The sequence below is a fragment of the Squalius cephalus genome (assembly GCF_949319135.1).
Source record: "Squalius cephalus genome assembly, chromosome: 21".
Taxonomy (NCBI): domain Eukaryota; kingdom Metazoa; phylum Chordata; class Actinopteri; order Cypriniformes; family Leuciscidae; genus Squalius; species Squalius cephalus.
The window spans coordinates 3341725-3368237 of record NC_137142.1 but is presented as its reverse complement, the minus strand read 5'-3'; the positions used below and the strand labels follow the sequence as shown (position 1 = coordinate 3368237).

Here is a 26513-nt window from a genome sequence, read left to right as displayed (position 1 = left end):
TTTCCAAGAACTGGGTATTCGATAAGAGACGCATATTTTGATTTTGTTTAACGATTCCCGTGTTTGCATTTTAATGTGATTTTAAGCATTCAAGAGAACAGTTTGGCACTAGCGCAAAACTGAGTTCTCTTTCACATCTTCTTGTGATCGAACAGACACATATACACAAAATTATTGTCAAAATATCCTCATAAACACAGTCGGTTTTGTCTTAAGCAAACGTAAAAAGTGGAGGGAAAAAACGCACGTGTAACAGTATATTGGATCCGTGCATTCAGTCTTAAAGGGACAGCAGCCTAATAAACCTGCTGCCGTCTGCATTAATGATTTTAGATCAAAGAACAAAAGATAATGAAAACCACTCCCTGTTCTTGACTGAATAACTTTTGTAACTTTATTAAAGATTATTTTATTAATAATATAAAACTATGTCCTGTTATTTTACATTTGATTATTTTTTATTTCAATTTCATACCTTTTTTAGGCAGTTTTAGGTTTATTTATTTGTTCTTACTTAATTATTGACTGTTTATATGTCTTTAATATTCAAAACTGATATTAGTCTAGTTGTTTTGCTGTGGTATATTTGTTAAAACCATAGGCAAAAGTTCCTCATGTAAGTGTTTTTAAGGCTGCTGCTTTTTGTCCATGGTATTTAGCAGCAAGAGAATGTTTTGCAAAAAGTAAGAGTAAATTTAAGAATAAGATTTCTAAATGTTTTACTTATTGGAATTGATAAGAATCTGAATGGCTAAGCAGAATCTCTAAAATTCAAACGATACCCATATACCGAGTGTTGCTGAATATTTCAAACATTTACCTTTATTGGTAACACTTTAGAATACTGTTCCTTCATTAATGAATAATTACACAGGAACAAACTAGTAACGAATTATTAACATTCTAGTAACTACTATTAACTAACAAGAAACTCTGATTAACAAATTAGTAAGTAATAGCGCTCAGATGAATGTAGTAGTTCACTATTAGCTAATCAAGAACTACTATTTTTTTTCATACCTCCCAGAGAACTACTATCTACAGGTTCATAATTAACATGAATAATGCATAATTTATAATAAAAGGTAATGGTAACCCTAATGGTAATATTGACTGAAGTCATTGTAAGCTTTTGAGATTTTTGTAAGATTTTGAATAGCAATTCCTTCCAATGGATTTGGTAACACGTTAGTCATTATACGTGTGTGTTACCATGATCTTCACTTTAGAGACTGATCCAAATAATTAGTAGTTCCTTTAGAAAGATGTAGTAACACTTGATTCATTACTAATGGGCTACCATTACCTTATATTAAACATTGTGCGTTATAAATATTTATTAACCTGTATATAGTTGTTCTTATAGTCTTCAGTGAGGTTTGAGAAATAGTAGTTATTGATTAGCTAATAGTGAACTACCACATCCGACTGAGCGCTATTACTTACTAATTCGTTAATCAGAGTTTCTTGTTAGTTAATAGTAGTTACTAGAGTGTTACTAATGCATTACTCATTTGTTCCTGTGTAGTTATTCATTAACGAAGGAACAGTATTCTAAAGTGTCACCCCTTTATTAATCCCTGATGTGCAATTTAGTTTTAGGCACACAGAGTTAATCGGAACGAAAGACACAAAGAGATAATGTAGAAAGGTTAGAGTTTACTTGCTGCCTGTATATATAATGCATTTCAAAAGATGTGCATCCCAGTGTATTAATGTTATCATGAATACATTTTGCCTATAACTTTGAACAGCACAAAACACATTTTTGTATATATTATACAACACTATTATCTTAAAAGTTGTAACCATGAATAGATACTCTAAGGTTAACCATTAAGATTAAAATTATATATATAAATATAAGTCATATAAGTGTATTATTAAAAAAAAAAAAAATCTTTATAAAAGCATACAGGCTTGAGAGAATGTATAATGAAATAAACACAAGTGTTGTTGCAATAAACTATTATGTATAATAATATGCAAATATAAATGAGTTAATGAAAAAAGCATGTTCGTCTTCAACACTGTTAAACCCTTTGTGATAAAAGTTTAACCATGAGAGGTAAGACAACGACTTTGGTGAAACGCCTCATTAATGTCTGTGGTGAAGTTCCTAATGGTGATTTAGTGTGCTCCTGACGCTGGGGTTCAGGAAACACATCATTAGACTTAAAAACATCTGGATCGAGGTGTCGAGTGTCGGCAGGAAAGGAGACAAGACAGACTGATGTACCCTGATGAATTTCAGATGGGCTGAAGAAGACAGGAACATCTATGACCTCTTTCCTCGTGCTGGATATTCATCTTCCATAACTTAATAAAGTTGAATGAGAGAACTGACATTAGAGACTCTAAATGTTGCTCATTAACACTTTATTTATAGTTTATGCCCTGAAACAGAGAAGCACATTACAAACAATTGGCTATACTGAACGATATTTTGCAAAACTGAACTACACAAAGCATAACTTGTTTATTAGTTGAGAGTACAACTAATTTATTATAAGCTCATGATGCACTTCATTTAGGTGGTGCTATGGGATGTTTCCTTTAAGTTATGGACGTGATAAAGTCAGCGTTGCAAGTAGAAAATTTTGGCAGCTTGGTTTAACTACAATGTGCAAAGTTTCCCCTAAAGAAACCAGAATTTTATAAAATAACAGATGACAACGTTAGAGACTTTGACTGATGGGCCTCAAAAGTTGGTTTACCAGCAGCTTGGTGTATTCTCCTTAAAATAAAGGCAACAAAAATCATTAGTAAAGTAATAAGTAATAATTCTCATAGAATTAACTAAAGTATATTCTCTACATTATTTTGTGTGCATCATAATGCATTAAACTAATGACAACTTACCTCAGTCTGAGCAAAACCAGGCTGACAATGAACAACACCACTACCGTTAATGCAGAGACATATATCAGTAGGTGCAACAGTTGATCTGGTATAAACACAGACAATGTGTTTAATTACATCAGTAATGAAAAAGGAAAAGTGCACGTTTAAGGCGAAATCCCACTTTTTAAGAGAATCAACTCACCACTCAACCACTGCTGCTTAACCCTTGATTCATTGGTTGGTTGTTGCCTGTTCCTTAAATCATCGGATTGTCCATGTTGGACAGCTTCACCACCTAAACACTGCTGATCAGCGCTTGGCTCGTTGGTTGGTCGTCGCCTCATGATTAATTCTTCATGTTGGAAATCTGTGGTTTTTGAGAGCTCTGTGATTTGAGTGGTTAAATCAGAACACATCAATCACAACGAGACTATGCCAGCAATACTTCAAGTTGAATACAACCGCACAGTTAAACTAGCCAACGACCTCTGAAAGTACTTACTGAAGAAGGACTTGTCTTGGAAAATTTGCTTCAGCTCATTGCACTTATATTGGTCATGATGATGTAATCCATCACAAGTACATGGGTGATGAAGTATTGAACCCATTGTTCCCACAAATGCCACCCGGCATTGGAGGTCTTCCCCAATAAAGATGTCAGGGTTTATAAGATTTAGCCATTCACTGGGCGAATCATATGCAGCGTCCTCTTCCCCAAAACACTTGGACAGGTACGTGTTAAATATCTGCCTGTGAATAGCAAAGAGTTGGTTTTTATCAGCAGCATCATCCAGCGTATACCTAAAAGTTCTCCAGTCAACCGGAGAGACCATGCTTGTCAACCAGCTTCATCATCTGGGCCATACAGCACATCTATACCAACACTAATCTGGGAATATTTCACGATTTGGCAAATTTCTCTGCTCATGCACCCCTAAGAGTCACGTTTTACTTGCATTTTGAATTCATGTTGGTCTTTTCAGCAAAGAAACATGATTTACACAAATCTGAAAAGAATCAACCAAAGACGAATGGGACAATTTTAAGACAATGCAAGCAGCATTAATCTGGCAATAGAGACTGAATGTGTCTTTTGATTTCATCTCGCACACTCTGGCCACATTGGACTCTACTGTGTGTAGTGAATCACATACTAGTAAACACTGACCGGCCGACTAGTACTTTTCTGGATGACTTGCTCAATTGAATCTTTTTCACAATAGATATTGTTCCAATGCAGCAATGAAATCCAAAGTAAATGCTAAAGGAAACTTCCTAGGATGCTTAAGTAGATGAGGAAGAGCGAGATGTCACAGCCATACTTTATAGAACATACTTTTTTAGTGGTCGCAAAGTAAATACATACAGTAAGTACCTAATCAGAGAGTATGAGATTTCGGACGCAGTCTTTGTGTGTTTGCTCAACTCAGCCCTATTTTGAGGAACATCTATGGTTCTACAGCTCAATGGAAGTACTATATATATTGTAATCCTACATTTGTTATCATCGTGAATTGTGCATTTTGTTATGCGTTTTGAATATTTGTTCTCTTTTGGCCTCATTCATCAGTCATTAAGGACACTTCATCTGGACTATGATTTGAACTTGTGTTATACTCCTTTGTTGAAGATTTCCTTCTTGCCTTGTTTCTATGTTGTGGTTAGACTGAAATGCTCTTAAATACTGTAATAAAATTGTGAATTTTCTTTTAGTCCATTTTAGACATTCAACTAACGCTAAGTAACTTTGCAACTACATGTCAACTAACTCTCATTAGAGTATTAGTAGACTGTTATGGTTAGTGGAATGAGTTGACATTTACTTGCAAAGTTACTTATAGTCAGTAGAATATCTGTTTGGAGCATCAAATAAAGTGTTAGCAGATATTAAGCAGACCGTCTACTAATACTCTAATGACTGCTAGTTGACATGTAGTTGCAAAGAAAGTCTAAAGTGGATTATTGAAATAATTTGGCATCCCAAAATGTGACTTGTCAACTTAGGGGCGAAGAGCTATAATTGAAGAAGGGGTGTAACAATATATCGCAATACAAAAATGCAACAAAATGTATCGTGGATAGTGACAATATGTATTGTGTATAGTTGTGCGTGTGTAAACATTCAAGTTTTCAGAGTTTTAGTGTGAGTACTACATTAAACTACTATATATAATGTTGAATATAATGTATAATAATGGAATGGGGGAATATTTGTGTATCCTAAAAATGCCAAATGTCTTAAATTACCAGTAAAAAGCGGCCTACATTATTTTAATTATATCTAGTCATAAGCATATTCGTCTAAGATTTTCAGCTTCAGAATCATGAATATGTTTATTCTGGTGGCTCTTATGTCCTGTGTGTTGGGTTTCCAGCACCAAGTCCAAGCCTATTCACTTACACACACAATGTAATACCAAATTTAGCATTTTAATCAACAGTACATTTTTTGTTAACCTTTTACCATATATCTTGGAGTATCGCATTAATATCATATTGTGAGTTCAGTATCGTGATATGTATCAAATCGTGACTTGAGGGTATCGTTACACCCCTAGTTGATAGAAATGCAGTTCTATGAACATGTCGTAGTGTAAATCATGTTGTTAATGATCTGCCATCAGTGTTCAGGGCTCACCTGCACGATTCATCTCCAGAACATGTGTCCAGCGCCTCCAGGCAGGTCCAGGGAGTCTGTGACGGGTCGCTAGCACAGGATCCAGAGTGTAGAGAGGCCTTCATCTGCTGGCACTCCTGGTCTTCTCGATCACAGTCACAGAACACCAGTCTCTCAGCCACATCGTGAGGAAGAGCCGAGTAGAACTGCCTCATTGCCTGTGTGCACTGGCTGGGGTTGCATTGGTATGCGTTACACTCCTGGACAAATGGCACCATCAGCCTGTTGCAGGATTCCTCCCCAAGACAAGCCTTCATCTCCTCAAGACAGGATCTGCTTGTGTGGTGTACTGGATCGAGGGAATGAGAGTAGTGTTGTTAAAAGTACTGACTTCGCTACCAAGTCGGTACTGAAATTTTAAAAATGTGACGCTTTGAGCGCTGTTGAGCAGAATCATAAACACCTCTGATTGGCCATTGTACTCACACGCTCATCAAATATGTCTGTGATTGGCTACAATGATCAGCGCACAGAAGTGTTTGAGAGTGTTTTAGAAGTGTGAGTGTTTGAAAGCACAAGCTGGACTCTATCAGCGGACCGGTCCTGCTTTCAAACACTCCCGTGTGTTTCTGTGTAAGCGCTCGGTGAAGAGCGACATTGATGTATATATACAACATGTTTTTGAAGCGCTGATCATTGTAGCCAATCACAGACATATTTAATGAGTGTGTGAGTACAATGGCCAATCAGAGGTGTTTATGATTCTGCTCAACAGTGATCAAAGCGTCACATTTTTAGAATTTCAGTGCCAACTTGGTACCGAATTCTGTACTTTTGACAACACTTTATGAGAGTGTCCAATGAGGAGATCACAGCAGTTATCAGTTTACAAAAGGCTTTGGTGCTCTATAGACAGAACAATATCTTACCACTGGCTTTCCATTCTGCCTCAAGTTTCTTGTTTTTTTGAGCTGGAAAACATTAGAGGAAAAATGAGAATTCTGTCAGCATTTACTCGCCCTCATGCCGATCCAAACCTGTATGTAAGTCCTTATTCACACACACATAAAAAATCCCTTTTGCCAAAGCTCAGAATTCTTCTGAATTAAAAATGATCCAGCAACGCATTGCTCCAGGTAAACTGAGTTCTGTTCCTTGGAATAGGAACTTGGAATATCCCAGGAACAGGGAATGTGTAAATGTTATGTAATGACAAAAACATTCTTAAAATGTTTTCGAACAGTGTTATGACAAATGATGTATGTTCTCATAGCTTTGAGAAGAAGTGTTCTTAAAATAATGTTCTCAGAAACGTCCTTATGATGTTATTAATATTCGCTGAATGTTCTTGTAATGTTAGCAGAAAACATTGTGACAATAATGTGCATGGAAAATCCATATGATGTTTGATGTATGTTCCTATAATGTTAACAGAAAATGTTCTTAAAACCTTTTTTTTTTTTGTGTGTGTGTGTGGGGGGGGGGGGGGGATATTGTGCATAACTGATTCCCTTTTTTTTACCATTATTCTCAGAAAGTAATTTAATCAATAGAAGGATCAGGGAACATTCTCAGAATGTTTTCAGAGATAGAATGCAATGTTCCTCTAACATAACGAAGAAACGTTCTAAAGTTCTAACATGTTTTTGTTAGCTGGGATAGTGCCAATAATTCATAGTGACTACTTTTATGATACTTTCATGATTACTTTTTATTTTTAATTTCTTTTGTATCCTTTTGGGGGCTTGACAGCCATATAACACTTTAATTTGTATGGAGAAGTGTTAAATGCAGATCCTTCAAAAGGATTTTCTGAGTGAAGTTGCCAGATTTAAACTGTTTTTCATAGAGTCCTACCCAAAACTCAATTACCACAGACAACAACTCAACCCTCAATTAGTAAACACACACACACACACACACACACACACACACACACACACACACACACAAACACACACACACACACACACACACACACACACACACACACACACACACACACACACACACACACACACACACACACACACACACACACACACACACACACACACACACACAAATCACATTTAATACACTTAAAATGAATGCAAATTTCACTGAAAATGCATACCATAACTGCTCAATATGGACAATAAGGCATTAAGGTGGTGTAAAAAAAAGAAAATTATTAGTATCTGTAAATCTGCTTTGAAACCATGTAAAAGACACTATGTAAATAACACTGCCTTGACTTGGCATTGCACATTAAATACATTGTTTTAGACTTAAGTGCATTACTATACATGACATTTTTTGTTTTTCCTAACTGAGGGAATTGAGTGAAATTGTTGGCTGTAGTAATCCACAGCATGCTGTCTGTATAGAGCTTAGCTAGTTTCATATTTCCATGATTGATATTGCAGTGTTTAATGTATGTGGTGGGGTATACCCAAGCGATGCTGGCACTGAGAGTACAGCTGTTGTAGAGCGCGGCACGGATCCGGCCCAGAACACACACACTCTCCCAGCGCCGGCCAGCGGCTCAACATCATCTGAAGAGTGTCGTTACAGACCTTTGCGTCAGTCGTGTGGCAGCCTCCATCTTTCCACACAGATAAAAGCAGACTTTAGAAGCACTTTCAACATGACAGCTTTGACATGAGTGAACTATTCATCTGGATCACACAATGCGTTCATCAATTTTTAATAGCTATTGTAAGTGCTGCAATACTGATTGTTTATCAAGCCTTTAATCCTTTAATTGAGCTGCATATTTAATTGAGCTGCATTATTATTAAGGTCAGATGTTAAAATGCATCAACATCACAGTCAACATCATATGTGAATATGGACTGATGATCTCATAAATTGTTATTCCCTTTGCTTCCCTGAGGCCAATATGTTTCTTTCTCGCTCTCGAACACGCACACACACACTCAAGCACAGCCAACAAACAACTTCAACGTGCCCTCAAGCCAGACCCTTTTCCTTTCCTCGATGCGCATACGGCCACCGTTTGAGGTGTGCAGTTTGCTCAAGGCTATTGCGCTTTAATCCAGTTACTGCCAACACAGTGACGGGACGTTTTACAAGAGGAGGCAGGGATTGGCGTTAACAAAGGTTAATAAATGTTGTAATAATATATTTCTCATAGTTAGTTCAGGTTAACAAATGCATTAACTAATGTTAGCAAATAAGACTTTATCGTGAAGTGTTCTCTTCGTTGAATATCTCAAAATAACCCAACTCATAGAAATATTAGATTTATAGTGGTTAATAATCCTGTAAAGCTCTGCTTGTTGTATCAGTGTTATTTTAGTATAACTGAGATACTAAAGTAGTTTCTTATTAATATTTAGATTTTTTTATGAATGTAGCTCTTAATTTTAGTTTGTGTTTTTATCATTTTTAGGAGTTAAAAAAAATGTCTACATTTTATTCATTTTTATTTAAGTTTTAATTTTTAATTTTAGTATACATCCAGTTAAACTAAATTAATATGAGAAATGTTGCTTTGGCAAGTAATTGAAAAAAAAAAAAAAAAAATTTTTATATTTTATTTCAAGAACACATTTTTTTTTTAATGGATTTACTTTTACGTTTGGTTGTTGTGTGTATGTAGAAGTAATGTTCAAATGTGCTATAAATGATTAATTAATCTTATACTCAAACGTTACACCAGTGTCCCAACCTCCCCCTCTCACCTCAGAAGCTTTTAATTTTTAATGCCTTGACAAAATCAACTAGTATGAATCAAGAGGGCAAACATTCAGTTTTTTTTTTAGTTTTTGTGACGGCACCCAGTTATTAACCCCATGACACCAGCCAACCCCGGTCTTGTCCCATTAAACAAGTAATTGATTGCATTATGGATGGCATTCTGTTTGCTTCATAGAAGTTTAAATTAGAAACCTGTACCTTTATAATTGCAGATATCTCTGAGGACAGCCTGTTCACTTCTGCAGATGCGTTTAGAAACACAAGTGTCCATATGTGAAGTTCTTGATGTGTTAATGGAAACTAGCTGGAACAGCAGATGAGATGCTGGAACAGAAAATAATAAATTCATAATTGCCTTAACCTTAATGCAACGAGAAACAACAATCCACCTGTTCTACACGGAGGCATCAAGAGTCTTGTAAAAATGTTTCCTTTGAAACCATTGTAAGTTACCGTATATGCATGACACACTGACATGACTTTCAGAATGTGCTCGTATTTGATGCGTCCCGTTTGCTTGAATGACAGCAACACAAAAGCTCATGATGCTTATCATCCATTAATATTTGAGAACGTTCTAAAATAATATTTATCTTTAGTGCACTGAGAAAACTTTCTTTCTTTCTTTCTTTCTTTCTTTCTTTCTTTTAAATTAAATTGTAATGTACTTACACTTAATAACAGATTTCAGTCCCAGTTTCAAGCGCAATACAGAGAAACACTTAGCAACACTTAGCAAATGTTCAGGCTCAAGCACATGATAAATCAATTTCAATAACTCCACCAGAAGAACCTCCAGGATCAATGAAGCACTGATCTGCTAAAAGCTCACTAATCCTTAATATAGATAAGACTCACCGATGAGAAAAGCTGCCTTCATGACCTTCATGATGTTGTTGGAGTGTCAGTGTAAAGCACCTGTGCGAGTGAACAGCTCCTCTTCAGCGCTCTCTTCACCCCAGCATGACATCACGTGACAGTGAATAATCCTCTCAGGTGCGAGTGTTGAATGTCACTCACCTGCACTGCCGTGTGTAATGAGGGTCGGCTCTCGGGTCACTGGCTCAGGATTTGATGAAGGATCATATTAAAGAAATATTGAACTTTTAGGAATGTTATATATATATATATATACATATATATATATATATATACATATATGCTAAACGGATACCACTAACCAGTTTCAGCATCAGTCAAGCCCAAAAAGTCCTGAACTTCTGCTGTAGTTTATGTAGTGTTGGGCAATATAGCAAATAGTAAAGCTGTTACCCAAGAAGCAGGGTCATGTTGAAACTTGCTACGGTGTTCAATGTTCAGCTTTTTCTGTCAGAGGTTCAGAATCAGAACTAATGATGATCAAAATCAAAATTAGATCAGCTGTGCTCAAATTTGCTTTTTGTGATATTGCTTAGCCTATCTTCTAAACCTCAGATATTAGTTTGTGTATTTTTAAACTTTGATTCAGTGTTTGGTATGTTTATTAAAGGCAGGGTAGGTGATTTGTTCCTGAAACACTTTTTGTTATGCTGGTTGAAAGTCTCTTCACATCCTGATAGCAATCACTAAGTTAATTGGTCTAAATGTATTTATATATATATATATATATTAGGGATGCAACAATACAGTTAGCCCACGGTTCAATACATGATCGGTTTTTTAACCACGGTTTTCGGTTCGGTTCGGTTCTGATGGCTTGACACATAATAGTGTTTTTTTGTTATTGTGTGCTTAGGCAATAGGAACAATAAGGTTAGGGAGAAAAAAATAAAAAACATTTATTGCAATACTCCTTTATTTAACTTAAAAGCTAAGCAAAGTCCACTAGTTCTTAGTGTATTGTATAATATACAATTAACACTGACATCTCTTTACCTCAGAGCGTCCGTTAACTGAATGAATTGACAATAGGCTATCGCCTGAAAATCCGATAACATCAGCAATTTTCATTCAAGCAGCTGATTTCTGTGAATGAATGTAAAACTAAATGTATATTCCAGCACAGGGTGAAGTCAGTATACATTAACGACGATTTGAGACAAATAAATGTACATTTAATGTAAAACTATATAGATGGCGCTCTGTGGCGCGGCAGGATTTTGAACATGGTCCTGAGCCGTTGCTGGGCGCCACGGACAGACGCCGAAAGGCGCCGACGGTGTGTGTAGCGCTACGTACACTCATAGAGAATAATGTGACGTGGCGCTGCGCGTCCGATGTGCGACCCCTTTAAATTGACCATTTCAAATAAACATATTTGTGCCTTCAGACAGTGATATTGCTGTGTTTCCGTTTGAGTAGGCTACACGTGTAAAACAATGCTTGCACACAGTTATTTTTATTGTTTACCGTTTTTTCTTCCTCGGCACTATACTCAACTGCAAAACCGAAATGTCCCCACACCACGGATTTGAAAGACGCCGGCGCTTCCTCGTACTGTAGCCTCACTTCACCGCCGCTCGCCATGTTAAAGTGTGGAATGATGGTTAAGCGCCCCCTAAATTTAGAGCATAGTGATTGAATATTCACTCGCGGGGAATTTCCTTATCAGCTTGTAGACTTACAGGCACACACAAACAGTCAATTCGGAGAGAAATGAAACGCACATAAATTATTTAAACGTAAAACCGAAAAAACCACAATTCACAAGCGCATATTGAACCGTGGATGTCGTACCGAATGGTTCAATATTATATTGAGAATTGTGGCATCCCTAATATATATATATATATATATATATATATATATATATATATATATATACAGTGAGGAAAATAAGTATTTGAACACCCTGCTATTTTGCAAGTTCTCCCACTTGGAAATCATGGAGGGGTCTGAAATTGTCATCGTAGGTGCATGTCCACTGTGAGAGACATAATCTAAAAAAAAAAAATCCAGAAATCACAATGTATGATTTTTTAACTATTTATTTGTATGATACAGCTGCAAATAAGTATTTGAACACCTGTCTATCAGCTAGAATTCTGACCCTCAAAGACCTGTTAGTCTGCCTTTAAAATGTCCACCTCCACTCCATTTATTATCCTAAATTAGATGCACCTGTTTGAGGTCGTTAGCTGCATAAAGACACCTGTCCACCCCATACAATCAGTAAGAATCCAACTACTAACATGGCCAAGACCAAAGAGCTGTCCAAAGACACTAGAGACAAAATTGTACACCTCCACAAGGCTGGAAAGGGCTACGGGGAAATTGCCAAGCAGCTTGGTGAAAAAAGGTCCACTGTTGGAGCAATCATTAGAAAATGGAAGAAGCTAAACATGGCTGTCAATCTCCCTCGGACTGGGGCTCCATGCAAGATCTCACCTCGTGGGGTATCAATGATCCTAAGAAAGGTGAGAAATCAGCCCAGAACTACACGGGAGGAGCTGGTCAATGACCTGAAAAGAGCTGGGACCACCGTTTCCAAGGTTACTGTTGGTAATACACTAAGACGTCATGGTTTGAAATCATGCATGGCACGGAAGGTTCCCCTGCTTAAACCGGCACATGTCAAGGCCCGTCTTAAGTTTGCCAATGACCATTTGGATGATCCAGAGGAGTCATGGGAGAAAGTCATGTGGTCAGATGAGACCAAAATAGAACTTTTTGGTCATAATTCCACTAAACGTGTTTGGAGGAAGAAGAATGATGAGTACTGTACCATCCCAAGAACACCATCCCTACTGTGAAGCATGGGGGTGGTAGCATCATGCTTTGGGGGGGTTTTTCTGCACATGGGACAGGGCGACTGCACTGTATTAAGGAGAGGATGACCGGGGCCATGTATTGCGAGATTTTGGGGAACAACCTCCTTCCCTCAGTTAGAGCATTGAAGATGGGTCGAGGCTGGGTCTTCCAACATGACAATGACCCGAAGCACACAGCCAGGATAACCAAGGAGTGGCTCTGTAAGAAGCATATCAAGGTTCTGGCGTGGCCTAGCCAGTCTCCAGACCTAAACCCAATAGAGAATCTTTGGAGGGAGCTCAAACACCGTGTTTCTCAGCGACAGCCCAGAAACCTGACTGATCTAGAGAAGATCTGTGTGGAGGAGTGGGCCAAAATCCCTCCTGTAGTGTCTGCAAACCTGGTGAAAAACTACAGGAAACGTTTGACCTCTGTAATTGCAAACAAAGGCTACTGTACCAAATATTAACATTGATTTTCTCAGGTGTTCAAATACTTATTTGCAGCTGTATCATACAAATAAATAGTTAAAAAATCATACATTGTGATTTCTGGATTTTTTTTTTTTAGATTATGTCAGACATGCACCTACGATGACAATTTCAGACCCCTCCATGATTTCTAAGAGGGAGAACTTGCAAAATAGCAGGGTGTTCAAATACTTATTTTCCTCACTGTATATATATCGTCTGTGGAAGGTATATGACCATAAAAATGTTCATTCATTGCTTTCGGTCTGATGTCCTGTCAGCGTGTGTATTTCCATTCCTCCGCGCACCTGCTAGCGCAGACATCACACGTTATCAGTCAGTTTCATGCTATGCAGAGTTAGACAGACGTCAGTCACTGAACACCAAAACACCTTTTACAGTTCCTCCTGAACCAAAACAACCAGGTTATGCTGCATTCACGCCATAACTACTGTAATCTGGAAGAGGTGGAAACCCGTGAAGTTATACTCGGAGTGGTTCGTGACTCGGATTTATGCGTTTCAATGGCGAAATGAATCTGCAGCAGTGGATGATACAAGACACTGAAAATTGTCTACCCTGCCTTTAAGCTAATCTTGCTGCTCTCTCTAAGGGTATGTTTACGCAACAACGATGTACTAAAAACAGAAACGTTTTTCCTTTGCATCCCTGTTCACACGGGTCCGCGAAAACAACTAAAAACACTGTATTCTGCTGCCAGTAGATGGCGATGTCACTTTAAGAAACACTATGCACCTATAGGCTGAACACGTAATACACATGCGCATGACATCATCGTTTTCACAAATTCACGTTAGCATTTTCAGGCCCCCAAAACGCTGTTGTCGTGTAAATGAACGGCCTAAACACATATAAAGTTTTTCTTTTTTATTTGAAAACTGTGTCATGTAAACGGCTTCTTTTAGACCAGGCTGTTAAAAATTCGTGCTTCCAAAAAATATAGCAAAAAAACCCAGCAAAAAACTACTTTTTGTCTGAAGAACAGACTTTTGTTTTAATGTAAATAATCACTACAATGTAGTGCTTTTCTTGAATGTGTCACGTGTAAGTGTTTGTTTGTGCTTTCATTAGTCACATGTTCTGTTTTCCCACCACTCATTTGTTTCCATGGCAACCCTCATTAGTTAATCTGTCTCACCTGTTACCTCGTTAGTCTTGTCAGCTGTGTCTCGTTTCCCTGATCTGTTTCCCCATGTATTTAAAGGAGAAGTTCACTTTTAAAATGAAAATTCTGTCATCATTTACTCACCCTCATGTTGTTTCAAACCTGTATGAATTTCTTTCTTCTGCTGAACAGAAAGGAAGATATTTAGAAGATTATCAGTAACCAGACAGTTTTTGGGTCCCATTGACTTCCATAGTATATTTTTTTCCTACTATGGAAGTCAATGGGACCCAAAAACTGTCTGGTTACTGATAATCTTCTAAATATCTTCTTTTCTGTTTAGCAGAAGAAAGAAATTCATACAGGTTTGAAACAACATGAGGGTGAGTATATGATGACAGAATTTTCATTTTAAAAGTGAACTTCTCCTTTAAGCCCTGTGTTTTGCCTTGTTTGTTGTCTGGGGTCTGTTCTGTCTATGTTGCTAACTCACTTAGCTGGATTTGATTGTTGGTGATTTGGCATGATCTTGGATTGTTTGGTTCTTCAACACTCATCCTGGACTTGCTGTCATAGCAACAGGTGCATAAGCTTAAACCTGCTTGTGAGCAGGCTTATTTCATGTTAACAGGATTAGATCCCGGCTTTATAAGCAGAGGTGATACGGGAAGTCTTTCGCAGCCATGTCTTGTCCATTCCATTTTTCCATTCTTGTCTGTTGCTGAAGGTGCAAGAATAATTCGCAGAGCTTTTCAAATTAATCGCGTATTGCGAGAGACAGGATCCTTTAGCGCAGCGCGATATTCTACTTATTCTACTTATCTACTCGTTTTTCTCGTGAGGGTGTCATACATCATTAATTTGTTGGAACCACATGTTAAATGACGGAGTCGGACTTTAACAACGGCACAAACTGTTTGCATTGCATTGAGATTCTTTGCGAGTGGCTCTTTCCATTACACTATTGGAGATGCGGAAAACTTGGGGGGGGGAAAGTGCTGTCTGTCGTGCCATTTGCAAAGTTTACCTGGCACTCAAGCGGTTTTTAGGGGGTTTTGTGGTATTTCCAAGCCACTTAAGACCCCAGGTTGTGAAGCAGAATTGTTTTGCCACTGCAGGTACATTATAATTGTTAATGAAGATCATGCAACCATGACAAAGCCAAAATGTAGGACTTACAGTATTTGTTCCTCAGGCTTCCCTAACGTGACTGGTGCCATAGACTGCACACATGTCCCCATTAAGGCCCCACCAGGCCCCAATGAAGGGGATTTTGTGAACCGAAAGGGATTTCACAGTGTACAGTAAATGTCCATGTAAGTTCCTATTATGATTCTTAATATTCCAGATTAGTAATACAGTATATATATATAAAAAGGAATATAATCAAAGTATGCAGTTGACTGACTAAATATATCTTAGATGGTGTGTGACTCCATGTCCTATATTACAAATATAGAAGCAAAATGGCCAGGATCTGTGCATGACTCCAGAATTTTCAGAGAGTCACATTTATGCACATTATTTGAATGTGGTAAGGGAAAAATTTTAATATCAAGCTCACTGTATTACATAAATTTATTCTGAGCCTAACATTATACAGGTGCTTACGACGGGATCCTGCTTGGTGACGGGCTATGCCTGCAGGCAGTATTTAATAATACAAGACAATATGCTTAGTTCCTTGAGTTTGATTTCAATTATTCTTCTACTTGTCCCCATGTTCTAATGGGTCCTGAGGTGGCTCTGACATTAAGCAATTATGAAATTATTAAAATACAAGAATATATACTGTAATAAGTGATAGAACCATAACATGGTGAGCACTTACGCATTTAATTTGTCTGGTACTTTTTGCCAGCCCTCTCTACTGGCTTTTGCACACTTTGAGGTGTTCCCTGATGTTTTAATTAAGCTTTCAAATTCAGCATAACCTTCAAGCAATAACTCTTGCTCTGCTGAGGAGAAAAACATGCTCTTATACACCCAGGGTGCCAGCCCATTGGCCAAACCTCAAATTACAAAACTAGGAGGGGCAATAGCCCATCCTGCCACAATCAGCATAGCATTGCAATGCAATGAGGTTAAGAGTAGAATTAAAATGCCCCACTGTCTAAGCTGTTGTTCTAATATGCATTGCTTTTGTGTTTTCTAGGACAAAGCAAATAACCTTGCCGTCCTATCTTGGGAAAGAGACGCAATGCACTCCACAGAAGGCAGCTGAACTGAGCAAAAGGATCTTGAGAGTAAGTAATTATTAGCTTACTGTTGCTTGCTTTGAGCATCTTTTAAGTCAAGTTAAGTCATCTTCATTTATATAGTGCTTTTAACAATGTAGATAGCTGCTTTGAAACATTACAGAGATAAACGTATAATTTAAGGTAACAGAGAGTGTTTTGGCTTTTTAGCGGTTCTTTAATAAAGTTATTTTCCAGCTAAAGCTAGTTTTGATTAATTCGCTTCCGTCGCAACGATCATTTGTTATTAAATTAGGGGCCGCTAAGACGACACCATTCTCTCTACACAAACGCGAACCTGTGAGAAACGCTGATGGCGTTCACATGCGCATTAAGAATTGGTTCTATAGTTATGTGCGTTTGAATATATGTGCGCAGGTTTGGAATTCCCTACAAACCAAGCCTAAACAAAGTACTGGTCTTTCCTTATACATTTTGATACAGAATTTTATTTTATTTTGTCACTTCGGGGTAGGTACGCGAAAAATTTTCCCGACTACGCTTTATCTGTAGAGTGGTAAAGGGATCCTCCATAGGGAGAGACTAGTTGGCACTTCAGCACTGCGTTGTCATCGGGTCCAGGCGAAGGTCCTTCATCAGATCTGGATACGGCCTGGATCCAGCAGGCTGCGGGAAAACCTCGAGATAAACAGAGAGACTAATATTAGCGTAGATGCCATTCTTCTTATGATGTAATGAGTACATCAGGATTTATGGGAAGTGTTCCCGGTTCCGGCTGACCTAATCTATGCAGCCTAACATTGAATTATCGAAGTCTATAATGTGTTATGTGTATGCTAGGTCAAAGAGATGTGCCTTTAGTCTAGCTTTGAACTGACAGAGTGTGTCTGCTTCCCGGACAATGTTAGGAAGACTGTTCCAAAGTTTTGGTGCTAAATAGGAGAAGGATCTACTGCCCGCAGTCGATTTTGATATTCTAGGTATTATTAACTGGCCGGAATTTTGAGATCGCAATAGACGTGAAGGACTATAATGTGTTAAGAGCTCGCTCAAGTACTGCGGGGCTAAACCATTTAGTGCTTTGTAAGTAATCAGCAATACTTTAAAATTTATGCGATGTTTGTTTAATAGGCAGCCAATGCAATGTTGACAGAACTGGGCTAATATGGTCATATTTCCTGGTTCTGGTAAGAACTCAAGCTGCTGCGTTTTGGACCAGCTGTAGTTTATTAAGCGTGCAGGGCAACCACCCATAATAGCATTACAATAATCTAGCCTTGATGTCATGAACACATGAACTAATTGTTCCGCATTTGTCAATGAGAGCATATGGCGTAATTTAGATATATTTTTAAGATGGAAAAATGCAGTTTTACAGATACTAGACACGTGACTTTCAAATGAAAGATTGGTATCAAAGAGCACACCCAGGTTCCTAACCGTTGACGAAGACTTAACAGAGCAGCCATCAAGTGTTAGATAGTATTCTAGGTTATTACGTGAGGAAGTTTTTTGTCCAATAATTAGAATCTCTGTTTTTTCAGAATTTAGAAGTAGGAAATTACTAGTCATCCAATTTTTTTTTATATCAGCTATGCATTCCGTTAATTTTGTGAATTGGTAAGTTTTGTTAGGTTTTGAAGAAATATACAGCTGAGTATATAAGGATGGAATGGCTGTGCCCATTTTTTTTGTGTCTTATATTTATTAGCTAGGTTATGGGTGTTTCTTCAGTTAACTTGGCCCTTTTCTTTGTGTCCTTATTTTGATTGTCTAATTAATCTTCTTACACTGTAAGCAACATATGGCTCTATGAAAGTTGCTATGTTTACTTTGTTATTAAGACTAATTTTCTTCATCTTACAGGTGATCGTCAAAGACATGAGGCCTGTGTCTCTTGTTGAAGCTGAAGCCTTCATAGACATGATCGAATATGCCTGCCCAGGCTTCAAATGTCCCTCAAGGTGGTGGTTCACAAAGCAGTTGGAGGCATATCAAAGTACTCTTGAAGATCTGAAGAAAGACTTACAGAAGAGGTCCTCAAAAATAACACTCACCACCGATGTCTGGACAAGTATTGCCACAGAGGCATACCTCGGAGTGACCTGCCACTACATCAACGACAACTGGGAGATGGTCTCATTCGTTTTGTGCACAAAGCCCCGACACACTGCAGAAAACATCGCTCACTGGATTGAAGAGGTTGCCAAGAAGTTTGACTTCTCTCTCCGTGATGATGTCCAGGCGATTGTCCACGATAATGCAGCTAATGTGGTGAAAGCCCTTAGAATCCTCGAGGAGAGGCATGGTGTTGCCTCACTTCGATGTGCTGGCAATACCACCCAGTTGATCGTCAACCATGCTCTGAAAGATCCCCGGATCATCAAGGCACTTGAGGCAGCAAGGAGCCTCGTCGGGTACTTCCATAGCAGCGATATTGCCACCCTGAAGTTGAAACTCAAACAAGAGCAAATGGGCACAGCTCAACAAAAGTTGACCCAGGATGTAGCTGTTAGATGGAATAGATCTTACTATATGATCACACGCCTCCTTGAGCAGCGGTGGCCTGTAACCGCAACCCTCTCAGACCCAGAGGTCACCAATGCAGCAAAGCACTACCTGGATATGAAAGCTGACCAGTGGAGCCTCCTGGAGGAGCTACAGAAAGCACTTGAGCCCTTCAAGCAAGCCACCATTTTCCTGAGTGGAGAGGCATACGTCACAGTCTCTGTCCTGCCTCCGCTGGTGAAAGGCCTACAGAAGTCCACGCAGACAGCCTTTGAGTCTGCTCCCATTACCACCTTCCAAACAGCAGCTGCAGCAGAGATTGCTTCAAGGTTAGTTTAATTATTCAGCTCTTTAAATCTCTTATAGTGAACTAACTGAATATTTTAATTAAGCTTTCCCAGTTTGCATCTTTCAATGTTTTCCCATTGGCATTCTATCATGTAGAGCTATTGATTCTACTGTTATCTTTCTCTCTAAGCACCTTGAATTTCTTTGATCTTAGTGTGTGCAAATCAAATCCATTATTTTTCAGATGGAAGTTTGAGACAACATATGATGAAGATGGGAACAATGTGTGCATCTTCGCCACGGCCCTTGATCCGAGATTCCGAAAGCTTAAGTTCCTGTCCACAGACGACATCCTGAAGGTGAAAAACAAACTTCAGACCCTTGCACTTGAAGCCAGACGAGTGCAAGTCAGGGAAGAGCCTGAAGATGACTTCCCCAGTGGCCAGCCAGATCACTCCAGACAGAAGCCAAAGTCTGTTCTGGACATGTTGCTTGGCACAGATGATGAGGAGGAGTTGAAAGATGAAGACCCAGGCCAAGACCAGAGGGAAGATGCTGTCAGGAATGAGCTGCTTGTGTACTTTGGGGAGAAACTCATTCCAAAGGACAAAAACCCACTCCAATGGTGGAAGCAAAATGAAACGAAGTTCCCTGCCCTGGCTGTTGTGGTGAAATCCTATCTGGCTGCCCCTTCAACATCCACACCTTCTGAACGTCTGTTCTCAGCAGCAGGGACCATTGTGAGCAAAAAAAGAGCAAGCCTCACCAAAGAGCACGTGGACATGCTCACATTCCTCCACAGTAATTCAGAGTAGGTAGTGTAGAAGAGGAGTAAAGAGTGGTGATGGATGAGGGAGGAGAAAAGCGGAGGAAAGTGGACAGTACTATATTGCACACACTTCATTAGCATGTAAGCTTACAGAATAGCAGTTAAGAGAGTCAGTTCGATAACCATCAGCTCTTATGTTGGGACTGATATAATGTGTTAAACACACTCAGGAATGTCTGTACTGTGCAATGCAGTGTTTTTTTTTTTTTTTTTTTGCACTACAACTTTTGAATTTTTTTGAACAAGAGTTATGCTGGTACTGTAAAAGAGTTAACAAGCTGGCCTTTCATTTTGTATAACAGTAAAATTATTTTTTTATTTTGTGTAAAGCAGAAGATTTTTTGCTGTGCAAAACTGTTGTTTAAGTATATTATTAAGAATTTTTGGGTATTTATTTGAGATACATTATGGGTTTTATTAATTGAGCAACAGAAAAATAATCGTTATATTAATCGTCCAATTAGTCGTTAGATTAGTCGACTAATCGATAAAATAATCGCCCGACTTATCGTTTAATTAATAATCGTTTACCCCAGCCCTAGTATTTAAGCCCTGTGTTTTGCCTTGTTCATTGTCCGATCTCCGTTGTATTAAGTGTGTGTACCTTCTGCCTGTCTGTACCTGTTTGAGTTATATTGTGAGTAAAAGTTTGTATTAGAACTTTTGACTCCTCTTCATCTTCTGCCTACACCACACTGTGACAGTATGACTACATCTGAAGCATAAAGTACAATTACAGCTCTGAATGATCTATGTTAAAGCCACATTATTGAGGTTAAAGTGGACCTATTATGCCCCTTTTTACAATGTGTAATATAACTCTATGGTGTCCCCAGAACGTGTCTGTGAAATTTCAGCTCAACCCCCAAGATAATTTATTATAGCATGTCCAATTTGCCAGTATGTATGTGTGCAAAACACACCATTTTCTTGTGTGTACCTTTAAATGCAAATGAGATGCTGCTCCCCACCCCCTTTCCTGAAGAGGGAGGAGCCTTTACAGCCTTTATAAATTGTTGTCCAGGTGCTCATGTGGGAACTGTAGTATGATACAGAGCCAGAGAATAAGGAGATCACCATTTCCTCAGTGAGTCTATGGAGACTCTTATGTTCATTGGTACATCCAAAAACAGAACATTTGTATAGCGAGGATATCAACATGGCGGACTATGTGCGGCTCACTCAGGGCCGGGTCTATGCTAATAGGGCAGATCATCAGCAGTCGTGGGCGGAGCTTGTTCTTACTGTGACATCACAGTAGGGGGAAATCTGGAACAGAGTATTTTCAGACACTGCTTCTGATTTATGGAGGATATGAAAAAGTGGTTGGACTTTTAGCATTATATGCTGGTCGTTTACACACACTGTGGACACACATCAGTGTTAAAACAACATGTAAAAGTGAATTTTGCATAATAGGTCCCCTTTAAAATTCAAAACAGCATTCATTTTGCAGAAGAACACTGTTTTGGTTGTGCTTCATCTCTGCGTGACTGCAGATGAATGTGGTTATCCTACTGCTCATAAAACATTCACTACTAGGCTCACCTTACCCTAACCCTAACCCTAAGAGGTATAACCAATTTGGATGGAAAGGATCTCAAGCTGATAGCTGGAAACGTTACTGTAGTTTTACCCATTAATAGATGCGGTACTTCCTTGAAAATAAATTCCACCACAGCGTAACAACAACCATAATGAAATTATCTTTACAATAGATAAAGCACTACAATAACTAGTTCGAGATCTACATACAGTATGGCAATTTATCTGTTGAAAAAAATACCTTACTCCCCTGCTGAGTAATAAACACATAATCATCTCCCAAATCTCTCAGTTCTCCATCTCTGAAAAGTCAAGCTGATGTTGATTCTTGTTTTATTACTAGTTTTATCTCGTTCTCTTTTCTCCAGTAGTCTCTCCTCTGTTCGGCGTTTGTTATAAACGGGTGATTCTCTGGAGGTTGGAGATTTAGCGGCTCCATGTCAACATTTCTCTCTTGTTGTAACAAATAACCTCTGCAGTTCCCACACCACACACACACACACACACACACACACACACACACACACTTAACTAACATCTGCTGCTCCCACACCAGACACACACACACACACTTAACTAACCTCTACTGCTCCCACACCAGACACACACACACACACACACACACACACACACACACACACACACACACACACACACACACACACACACACACACACACACACTTAACTAACCTCTGCTGCTCCCACACCAGACACACACACACACACACACACACACACACACACACACTTAACTAACCTCTGCTGCTCCCACACCAGACACACACACACACACTTAACTAACCTCTGCTGCTCCCACACCAGACACACACACACACACACACACACACACACTTAACTAACCTCTGCTGCTCCCACACTAGACACACACACACACACACACACACACACACACCAGAGTCCTGCACGGGTTCGCATATTTTTAGGAACACATCTACAAAAATATGCCTGTATTTCAAGTTGATGAAATCATTTAAAATCCACATCAGTTCATTTGTGCCCACGCCGTCACAGGAGTCTCTGTACCTACTTTCACTTTTAAAAATTCATCATAACCGCGCGCGCGATCTGCTTGCAGCCGTCGAGATGGATGCTGAGGAGTTGAAGAAAAGAATAGCTAGTGGAGATGGTAAAGTTGTCGACAATACGTCATCAAAAATCAAGTCCAGTGTGTGGGAGAAATTTGGAGTTATCGGAAGAAAACAATATTGTGAAAGGCTTTGCTGCATGCATTTTCGTGTTGGATAGCCGCAAATGTGGTTTCGAGCAGTGAGGAGAAGACTGGATCCGAAATCTCGAGGGAGAGTGGAGGACTCGTTTGGAGCTCCTGGCGGAAATTCACCCACGGAGGACTGATTCATCGGGCATCGTTGATTTGAGATTGCTACCTTCTGATTTTTTTTTTTCGGTTTAAAGATATTCGGGACCTTGGACCGCCATCGCGCATTATCCTTCATGTTCATGCACATGCAGATGAGTGAGTAACTTACACTTGGACTGAGCTCTGTTGAATCTCAGATCGTTTGGAGGAAAAGTGCACCAACGGTTCATGGAAATTGTACATGTACTGGTTTAGAGACTAAGTTTGTGGGTTCTCATTTTTATTATTGAGGTATTGAGTGTTTAAAATCTGTTTTGACACATGTGAAGAGGATTTGAAATGAGTGAACGGATTATCAAAGACTCGTTTAACGAATCAATTCAAGAGTATTCTGATTACGAAGGAGTCAATATAAGAGTCATTTGATTACGAACGAGTCAATTCAAGAGTATTCTGATTACGGAGTCAATATGAGAGTCATTTGATTACGAACGAGTCAATTTAAGAATCATTTGTTTATGAACGAGTCAATTTAAGAAGGAAATTTGAGTTCCCTTTCGTAAAGGGAACTCCCGCTGCATCGATACTCGATACTTTGGGGAATGCCTTCGGCATGAAGCGTCTGAAGTCTACTATACAACTATTCCAATCTGGATTGGTGCAACGTCATTACGTCAGCCGTGACGTCGCATGTGACGGTGATCCGGAAGCTATAAAACGGTCACAGGAACCAGGAAATGTTAGCTTCTGGTCTTCAGCAAGCGTTCTGTGTACAACTGTTTGTCTTATTTGGTGTTGTCTGTCCGTGAAAATATATATATATATATTAAAATACAATGGCCGAGAAACAGTTTAGGCAGTGTGTGTCCCCTTGCCCGAGGGTGACACACACTCGCTGTGTGTGATTTGTTTGGGAGCGGAGCATGCACAGGCAGCGCTCGAGGGTGCTGTCTGTGCTAACTGTGAAATCATGCCCCTGAGAACGCTCCGCTCCCGGCAAGCACTATTTAATGAGAGTGGCCAGCCCCGCGATCCCCGTGGATCAGGTCCCGCGTTTGCCGAGGCAGCGCGGCGTCTGCATTCATGGGGATCGCAGAGAGATCTAGTGGATGATGCCGAGACGGCTTCGGCCCTTTCTCGGCATTCTGAAGCTAGTTCTCATAGTTCCGCTCAGGGTGCGGAAGCCCGCCCTGCGGCTTCTTCCGCCCCAGCAGAGGAACCGATGCTCGAATTATCTGGTTCCGAGGAGCTAGATATTTTGGGCATCGAGGCAGGGGAAAGTGAAAGTCTACCTCATTCCCCTGCCTTTGAGGAGCTGCTAGAGGTTGTGACCAGAGCAGTTAATAAATTAAAGATCGACTGGCCATCTGAGACGCAGGAAGCGACGGTAAAAAGTAAACTCGATGAGCGCTTCCTGCAGTCTCGATCACAACCTCTACGCCGGAGTCTGCCATTTTTTCCCGATCTCCACACCGAGGTGTCGAGATCGTGGAATAAGCCCTTCTCCTCGAGAATATCTAGCCCCAATGTACATTTATATTCAAACATAATGGGTGCTAGGGAGGAGGGCTATGGGATGATGCCCAGGGTTGAAGAGTCGTTTGCTTCGCACCTCTCCCCTGACGTTGCGTCATCCCTGCGGGCTCCAGCGCTTCCCACTAAACCCTGCCGTACAACATCGGCTTTGGTCGGGAAGGCATAAATGGCGGCAGGTCGGGCTGGTAGTTGTCTGCATACGATGGGGCTGTTGCAGGCATACCAGGCCGACCTCCTCAAAGAGGTGGATGACGGTGGGGAGGTCGCCTACGACGACATTAGGGAAATGCGTCGTGTGGTCGACTTGTCTCTCCGTGCTACCAAGGAGACGGCCCGCGCCATCGGCCGCTCCATGGCAGCACTGGTAGCCACGGAGAGACACTTGTGGCTGAATCTGTCGGGCATCGGGGACAAGGACAGGGCTTGTCTCCTCGATGCCCCGGTTTCGCCTTCTGGCCTGTTCGGCGACGGTGTCAACAATGTTGTCGACAGGTTTCAGGAGGCGAAACGACAGTCAGCCGCATTCAAAGAACTCATCCCCCGCCGTCGTTCCAGGTCTCGTGGGTCTGCTGCCAGGGGGCAGTCCCACGGGGCCGCCGCCAGCTCCTCACACCTGCTGAGGCAGAAGGAGAGTGTGGCCTCTCGTGCTCCCCCCCAAGGGGCTTGGAGGCAGGGGCAACACTCTCAGCCGAAGCCTTCTAAACCGAAAACAGATCTGAGGACTGTTATTCAGGCGAGGAAGGCTTCGGCTAAGAGGCCTTGACGGGGCGTCCAGGCCTCTGAGGGCATCCCCCTCCGCGAGGGCTTTTTAAAACTTCGCTCCGCGGAGCCCTCAGGAAATCGATGTTGCTTCCCGCCGTCAAGTGCGCTTCGGGACGCATCGAATTCTAGCGAATGTTTTTCACAGAATGTTCCTATGAGATCTATTATTCTGAAGCGTTCGCTACCTCTCACGAGGCCTGTAGAAAAAATTATTCGGTTAGTTCCTGCCAGAAGAGTGCTTCAGGTCACCGAAAATATAAATGAGAATAAAGATGAAACTAGAGATGTGGATGGAACACCTGAGGTTAGTCCTGAAAGACTAATTCCCTTAGTAGATTATTTAGACACCTGGAAGGGTTTTCAAAATATATCGCAGTGGGTCCTGAGTACGGTTGAGAAGGGATATAGAATCCAGTTCCAGTTTAGACCACCCAAGTTTAGTGGTGTTGTTCAGACGCTGGTATCTCCTGATCAGGCTCAGGTAATGGAAGATGAAGTGCAGACTCTCCTAGCTAAGGAGGCCATAGAATATGTGCCCTTAGAGCAGAGGGATTCCGGGTTCTACAGCCGGTACTTCATAGTTCCAAAGAAGGATGGTGGGCTGCGTCCCATTATAGATCTTAGGGTATTGAATAAATCTTTGAGGAGATTTAAGTTCAAAATGTTGACGATACCTATGATCGTTCATCAAATCAGATCCGAGGACTGGTTTGTGACGATAGATCTTAAGGATGCATATTTTCATATTTCCATCATTCCACATCATAGGAAGTTTCTGAGATTTGCTTTTGGGGGAAAAGCTTATCAATATAGAGTTCTTCCTTTCGGCCTAGCTTTATCATTTCGCACCTTTACTAAATGTATGGACGCTTCCCTTGCTCCACTGAGACTTCAGGGGATTCGTATCTTGAATTATATAGATGACTGGCTTATTTTAGCTCAATCAAGAGAGTTGGCGATTCAACATCGAGATGTTGTTTTGAGCCATTTGAGGTGCTTGGGGTTGAGACTCAATGTGAAGAAAAGTTCCTTAACTCCTCTTCAGAGAACTACG

At 40.1% G+C, this 26513-nt stretch overlaps 2 protein-coding genes across 2 annotated transcripts in view; both read right to left on the bottom strand.

The window, feature by feature from the left end:
* Window positions 1-1999: 1999 nt before the first annotated feature.
* gfral (GDNF family receptor alpha like) lies at window positions 2000-10225 on the bottom strand. Its single transcript, XM_079855937.1, has 11 exons — window positions 10193-10225; window positions 10025-10157; window positions 9365-9490; window positions 7896-8048; window positions 6391-6432; window positions 5483-5810; window positions 3347-3594; window positions 3047-3229; window positions 2863-2947; window positions 2718-2737; window positions 2000-2319 (listed from the first exon to the last, which is right to left on the bottom strand). Exons 2-11 carry the CDS (start codon window positions 10053-10055, stop codon window positions 2279-2281), a joined length of 1257 nt encoding a protein of 418 aa, XP_079712063.1. The 5' UTR covers window positions 10056-10157; window positions 10193-10225; the 3' UTR covers window positions 2000-2278.
* Window positions 10226-11977: 1752 nt separating this feature from the next.
* The window catches only part of mlip (muscular LMNA-interacting protein), a 217067-nt gene continuing 202531 nt past the window's right edge, over window positions 11978-26513 (bottom strand). The window contains exon 14 of the mRNA XM_079855524.1: window positions 11978-12045. Coding sequence (XP_079711650.1) covers window positions 12010-12045 — 36 coding nt within the window. The 3' untranslated portion in view covers window positions 11978-12009. The remainder of the gene's footprint in view (window positions 12046-26513) is intronic.

What these genes read in the sequence shown, in the direction of transcription:
- gfral (XM_079855937.1), bottom strand. Translation starts at nt 10,055, where the DNA reads ATGAAGGTCATGAAGGCAGCTTTTCTCATCG. An exon ending in TCTGGAGATGAATCGTGCAG is followed by an intron (nt 3,595 to 5,482) that starts GTGAGCCCTGAA and finishes TGCTATTCACAG; the next exon opens with GCAGATATTTAACACGTACC. An exon ending in TAAGCAGCAGTGGTTGAGTG is followed by an intron (nt 2,948 to 3,046) that starts GTGAGTTGATTC and finishes TGTTTATACCAG; the next exon opens with ATCAACTGTTGCACCTACTG.